The following is a 6,827-nucleotide window of genomic DNA, read 5'->3' as shown; positions in this document are numbered from 1 at the left end:
TTTTTAGCCTCGGGGCCCTGCTGGCAGCGGCTGCCATGGCCTCAGCCTCCCAAGTATGCCTCAGCCTTCCCACCCACTGCCATTTCTTCTGCATTTCTCAGTACGTCCATCAGCCAGGTTAAGAGATGCGGCTATAAAAAGACATATGAAATTACAGCACATCTTTCCAGACTTTGAAGGGGACTTCTGAAAACTGGAAATTTCTCTGTTATCTGTGAAAGACAAACTCTGTCTGATCTTGTGGAGCAGCATCATCAGTGCAATGCAAAATGCGTCTTTGATGTTGCCGAGTCACTCTGACATTCAGCATGGGAGCATTTATTTGTTTAAACTATTTCTCCACATAAAACCCGATAGCTTTGCTGAGAGCCAAGTCATGCCCATAATGAAGAACAGCCATTTATCTTTAAAGATATGCAAAACCAGCCTCTGCCGGACTTTTGGGCATGTTTGACTTTCACTGAACTGTTCCTAATTTCTGACTGTTAATTACACAATGGATGGTTCACCTCTCCTAATTAAATGAAGGAAAAGTATCTCCAGGTTCCTCTTGGCACACTGGTCACTTGAACCTACTCTCAGAAGAGTTTTCACCACATTTTTGGAGTAGCAAACATTGTCACTGTGACTGCAGGCAGAACAACACAAGGAACAAGCTGAGGACTCTGCCGAAAGCCTGTTTCTACTGTAATTTCTGCTTATCTGCTGGTTTATCGGTAATTCTCATGGGGAGGTTGTAGTAATATTATCAATTCCTCGGGGATTTTAGCAAATACATTTGAGATGAGAAACGTAGAAGAAACTGTTTTCTCACCTAAGGTCACCTGTTTGGAAGGACAAACTTCCCAGCTGCTTCATTCATTAATTTCTGCTCAGCCCTGATGAAATACAGCCTGTATAATGCAGACCTGTGAAGTGAGTTACTTTACTCTGACTGGTCTCTTTGGGGAACAAAGTCGGCCAAATCCTTGACCCTCTCTCTGCCCCTTCTTTGTAACCATCCAAACGCACACTTGTGAAGCGAATGACAAAACCCAGAGTGAAGTTTGATTTGCCAAATGCATTTCCACCCACGGAGGGGAGATTCATGCATGCTAGAGCATGGATATCAGCCGGCAAAGCATTTCTGCTCATGCAGGAGAGGAGGAAATCGATCCGGGGCAGGGAGCAAAGCAGTGGAAGTGCTGTGGCTCCTGTTGACTCTGGGAGGTGTCATGTGGGTTTAATAAAACAAGATGGGGAGATGCGCAAGTACTTGAAAAGAGGAATAATGGGTTTGGATTGTAATAGCAGCCCCAAGGCAGATGACTAACAATCTGTGATCCCGTAAGTATGGCAAAAGAGCATTTGCCACGTCCACCCACTCTCTGATCCGATTTTCACTTTGAGAAATTCTGGCACTGTGGACGCAGCTTTTCTGTAGGTGCACTACCAGGCTGGAAGGACTCGAGACATTTTGCAGTTAGGCAGCATTTCTGCAACAGAAAGGCAACAACACTAAGCCAGGAGAAACCAGAAAGCTAAACTGAGAGCAAATGTCTTCATAGCACACAGAGCCACTGTTTATTTTCCCTTTTCTGTGAGCAGTCCTCACCCTGTGAATTGATTTACAAAGCAATAAAAAGTGAAGTGTTCAGTAATTCTTCCTGCGTGGTTAAACGCAGGCGCTCAATAAGTTGAAGTGTGCTGTAGAGCAGAGGAGGGTGCTGCAGAACAGGAGATGGGCACACGCTGAAGGCAGGTGAAGAATTTCAAATGATCTCTCCTGTTTGATTGGAATCGCTTTCTTTCTTTTCTCCCACCAGTGGCAAGGCCGGGCAGCAAGCTTCGACAGCCAGAGTTCCTGTCCCTCGCCCAAACCACCGCCCACACCATGATACGGAGCGTGGCAACTAAAATGGGACTAAACCAAGTCACTTTGGCACTTGGCCTATGGTCTCAGTGATTTGTTGCTGAGTGGCAGCGGTAGCAGCGAGACTTTCCAGTCTAGCTGTCCCTGCATAAGTAAAAGCAGAACCCGATTTGTGGTCAAATATGTCTTTGTCTAATATGTCTCCCAAGGTGATGTTTTTTTCGTGGCTTTTACTGTATGGATCTGTTTCCAGAGGAACAAGGTGGACTGAGACATGGTCTGGAAGTTTGGCCTGTAAAATAACATGTACAATAGTTCTTAGTGTGTACGAAGGCTAGAGAAGGGCAAAGGTGCTCTGAGAGTCCACAGACAGCACGGGACGCCAGAGAGGAGACACCTGGACTGGCCCTGCTGCCTGCGCCCCACTTGGGAGAGCAGCATGAAGGACACACGAGGCTCCTCCTGGGCTGAGAGAGATTTGTGGTCTGCGAGAGACCTCCTGGTCTGCGGGCAGCTCTGTACTCTGTGGTCAGCCCAAACCCAGCAACATGTTCACAGGTTTCCTGTTCTTGTAGAGGTGTTCATGAGCTGTTAGAGGTTTGTACAGTGTGTATCCCAAATTCCTTTTGTCATATATTAAAAATGCTGTTGATTCCTCAGGGGGAAAAAACCTATTTTTTCCCCTGAATTTGAAGTTTCCCTAGAGCTACTTGCATGAGCAGTTTCCTACTGCAGCCCCCTTTGTAGCTGCTGCTCATTCCCCCTGTACATCACCGTGTTCTCTGGAGCGGAGTGGAGGGAACTGTGCTGCTGCAGACGGGGTTCAGACATCAAGGGGGAAAGGCGTTACAGAAAGAGGTGACATCCTCGCACCAACACTAGATCTTTCTTCTTATAGCATCTGAGTAACAAAAGGTAAACAAAAGGGTAAACAGAAATATAGAAACACAACCAATACTAAAAAAACCTTCTGAACTTTCTTCTTGAACTGTCAGCACTTCCTTAATAAAAACCTTTCTAAGGCCCAAACCCTGGAGGAGGAACAAGGTTTGAAAAAAATGAACTTTCCTAGGTCCTTGGCTGCAGAGGCCAGACTGGAGTTACAGCAGCCCGAGGACAGCTCTGCAAAGGCAGCTACGTCAGCTGATCCTTATCAGAGAGCTGTGGGTTTGGGACACCTTCTCATCGTGGATTTTCTCTCAGTTGTTAAGTACATTCATGCTGTTTGTTCCACTGTAGTTCAGTAAATGTGAATACTTTGGGTTCACGTTAAAACAAATTTGCTAGCAAGGCAGCCGCTTCTCCTCCCATCACGTCAGAGAACTGCATTCGTCTGCCACAGTCTCCAGGTCAGCTTCGGTTTCCATCTTCCTAAATGTCAAGCATCAGCCTTCACTGAACAGCATGACTAGCAGAGAAGGGCATTTGTTTGCACTGGTTTTCTGGGTGAGATGAATCCTTTGTTCAGTGAAGGATGAATACATAATTTCTCATCACACCTTATGTCTTAATTCTCTTTACATGCCACATGCTATAGAAGCAGAAACTTAATAAAATTGGTTTATTTGTAAGTCTTGCCTTGTCTGGTCAATACTTCCTCTTGTGAAAGCAGTAATTGTCTGTTGTGTGATTTTATACAGTTACAGTAATCACAACGGGTGCTATAAAATGTGATGATAACAGACCCTCGCGTGGTGTGGGGCACTGCGAGGGCAGATCATGATTTGGGGAAGATGCTCCTTAGGCCATCAGCTCTGTGGTTATTAGTGGTCCAGGGACAGCAACGCACATCCCTTGGGGAACTGATGAGCACTGGTCGCAGAAGAAAAAATACATAATTCAAGCACTTACAGTTCATTGAAACAAAAAGGTGGTAAAACTGCATTAACTTTCCAGCACAAAAAATATTGTAGACTTACATCAAGGTTGTAGGATGGTACAATGGCTGAGGATGTCCCTTCTCAAGACAACCCAGCCTTTCTGGGAAAGTTCCAGGTCTTGTTATAGGAAAGAGTTTCTAATCATTTGAAATAATGGACTTACAGTTGTGGATGGTTCAAAAACTGACCGCGCGCCCCCTGAACCTTGACCTGAGCTGAACAGATCTTCGGGTGTTAGCGCCGTCACCTGGAAGCGGCTCCTGCAGTTTTGCAGTTTGAGCACCTGTATCACAAGATGCACCCAGCAGAAGCCGCAGCATCCCAGCTGGATGCAGGGATGGCACCTGACAATCACTGACTGCACTAACCTACGCAAATCCTCTTCTTTAACCCCGGCTTCTTGGGTTTTGGTGTTCTCAGTATAATCTCTGTCTTTTATCCATTCTTCTTGTTATCTAGGATTCAGTCAAAACATACGTGGGGTTTGACACAGAGCTGCTATTTTTAATCCTGGCTTCACACAGATAATCAATTTCCACTCAATACTGGCTGTCACTTGCCTTACTGGAAAACCGGATCTCACGCTAGTGAGTAACGCCCACGCCTGGATGGCTCAACCCCCCACACTTCCATTTCAAATGCTGAGATTTTGCCATGTCCCCTGGTGAGGGGGTAATCAAACCGTTGTGTGTTTGTTGTCTCTTCAGCGCAGCCACTCGAGAAGATTGGTCACACTCATGGAAACAAGATATGCCGTGCAAGTGCAAACACATCCCTGTCACCCAGAGCGGGGTTATAACTCTGAAGGAGCCACGCCTGGCACAAGCGCCATCCAGGAGTAGTTAAGTTGCTGTCTTGCTCCCCACTGTCCGTGCTACTCTCAACCCTATAACAGTGACTCACAGAGAAGTGTAAGTTATTACCAGCACAGGGCCACATCCCGTGGGAGAGTTTGTCACCGCGGGGCTCACGCTCCTTTGTGCCTCACTGCAAAGGCAGATTCCCCTCACCAGGGAGGGGATGCTGCTGCCATCGGTTCCGCTCAAGGGCCTGGTGTGCCGTACCGTGCCGTGCTGGGTGTGCAGTGCCAGGGGCTAGAGGCACCTCCTGGTGTACGGCTGACAGCACGAGGGCCGGGGAAGGAGACGATCCCAAACCCGGTGCTGGCCACTGGCCACTTTGCCAAGTCTGCAAGCAGCCACAAATGAGTAGTCTGTTTTATTTTGAGTACTGCAAGCAAAATAAACACCCATGAGTGTTCCCAGACCTTCTTTTGTTCTTCCCCCATTTCTTTCAAGTTTCAGTCTCACAGTTTCCAGTTTCATAGACCAAGGACTGACTGCAGGAGGAGACACTGAAGTAAGGGCTGCCGCTTGCTGCCTGCTGCTGTAACAATGGGGACCTGGGGAGAAGGGAAATCCTTCTGGTCCGTGTGCAGCTCACTACAAGAGGTCAGAGGGCTGAGGAACTGCCCTGCTGATCTGAGAGCAAAATAACTTGGTATATGAGAAAAAAGTGAACAACGCCCAATGGAAAGTGAGTTTCAGCCACGGTGCTCTTTGCACTGAGCAGGAAGCTGGGATGAGAATGGAGCGGCTGTTCCCACGCTCCCCCAACCCCGCAGTGATGGCCCCAGCCTCAGTCTTTAGTCCAAGGATCTTTGATCCAGATGCTTTTGTCTTCACCTGTGAGGTAGCAAATTAGACAGCAAATTGCAGATCACCTGAGACAAGTACAGCCCTGTTCCTTGAGATCCTTGTCTCCATTCTCTATTTGTTCCTCCTTTTTTTTGCTCTTGTTATTTGCCCTCTTAATGTCTCTCTAATCTCACAGTCCTAGACTTCACAGTCTCATTTTCTGGAGGTTTTCTCCCCTAGGGCCCTGATCATCCTTCCGGCAATTAAGATTGTATATATATCAGTGCAGTTGTGCACTTCTTTAAGTGCTGGGTCAGGCGTCTAGAGCCTGGTCATGATGCATCCTGCAAAGACGACCTCCCCGTGACTGGAACCTCTCTTTGTCATTTAGGTGGAGTCACAGCTCCTAGATGCATGAAGGGATTGCTTTACTCTGATCTCTGCTTACATAGCTGCTGCTGGGGGCTGGGAGACATGGCCCAGGCATGGCCGTCCCACACTAGCTCCACCTGTCACGGCCCTCCACGAGCCCCTGGGAGACCTGGGTCACATCAACCGTGGGGCGGTGGGTTCCCTTTGGCTGGTGTCTCCCCACGTCGCAGGGGTAGCACCTTGGATGTTGAAGCTGCCCGTTGCTCCCCTGCTCCAGGAGGACACAGTCCCAAGACACTTCGCCTTGCACCAAAGGTCTCCTGGTGACCATGAAGATGCTCAGCGCTTGGGCGCTACAAACAGACAGGGAAGAGGTGGTTTGCCCTTTCGTGCTGGCGTTTGTTTATTTGTAAAGGTCTTGGCAGCAGGAAATATCCGCTCTTCATTGTGCAATAAAAGGTAACAGCCTGCTTTTTCGCGGGAGTGAGCATCACCCCAGCGTCAGGGTTGTTGAGAGGTCAGTGCTGCAGGCGAGGCTGGGAGAAGCGGAGTCTGGCTCCTCGTTGCAGATCTATGGGCGCAGAAAATCCGGATCGTGTGTGAGTGCCAGAGGCATCCCAGTGGCTCTGCCTGGTGTACAAGCCTCTGCAGTCCGCCCTCAGTGGCAGTGCAACTTGAATGTCAAGAAATGTCTGGGATTTATTTTCCCCTGGACTCTTCACAGAGATATTTTGTAATTATATTTTACAGCTTTATACACATGTATATTTTAAGACAGTGTGTTAGTCATGCAGATATAATTATGTATCTTATGTTCCCATGTCATTTGTAATTAAAAACATGGAATTTAAGGCACGTATATTTCAAAAATCCACTCTAGGTTTCTATTAAAAATTCAGTTCATTAAAACTGATAAAGTACCTCAGAATGGGTCAAGGCAAATCCAGAGCATGTTCTGTTGCCGTGGGAACAGGCAGCACCAAGGCCAAGTGCAGGCGTGGTAACCTGCAGCATCAGAAATAACAGGCAAAATCACAATGTGGAGACAAAGCTGCCCCAGCGGCATTGTCCCATCGGCGGGGCCCG

General features: G+C 47.8%; 1 protein-coding gene across 1 annotated transcript in view; it reads left to right on the top strand.

The window, feature by feature from the left end:
- SYT6 (synaptotagmin VI) overlaps nucleotides 1-1,982 on the top strand; it is a 15,144-nt gene extending 13,162 nt beyond the window's left edge. Inside the window, exon 6 of the mRNA XM_010133501.1 lies at nucleotides 1,806-1,982. Coding sequence (XP_010131803.1) covers nucleotides 1,806-1,877 — 72 coding nt within the window. The 3' untranslated portion in view covers nucleotides 1,878-1,982. The remainder of the gene's footprint in view (nucleotides 1-1,805) is intronic.
- The last annotated feature ends 4,845 nt before the right edge of the window (nucleotides 1,983-6,827 follow it).

Source organism: Buceros rhinoceros, unplaced genomic scaffold, assembly GCF_000710305.1.
Source record: "Buceros rhinoceros silvestris isolate BGI_N320 unplaced genomic scaffold, ASM71030v1 scaffold30563, whole genome shotgun sequence".
NCBI classification, from domain to species: domain Eukaryota; kingdom Metazoa; phylum Chordata; class Aves; order Bucerotiformes; family Bucerotidae; genus Buceros; species Buceros rhinoceros.
The sequence above is the reverse complement of the archived record's forward strand: the minus strand, read 5'-3'. Positions and strand labels throughout refer to the sequence as shown.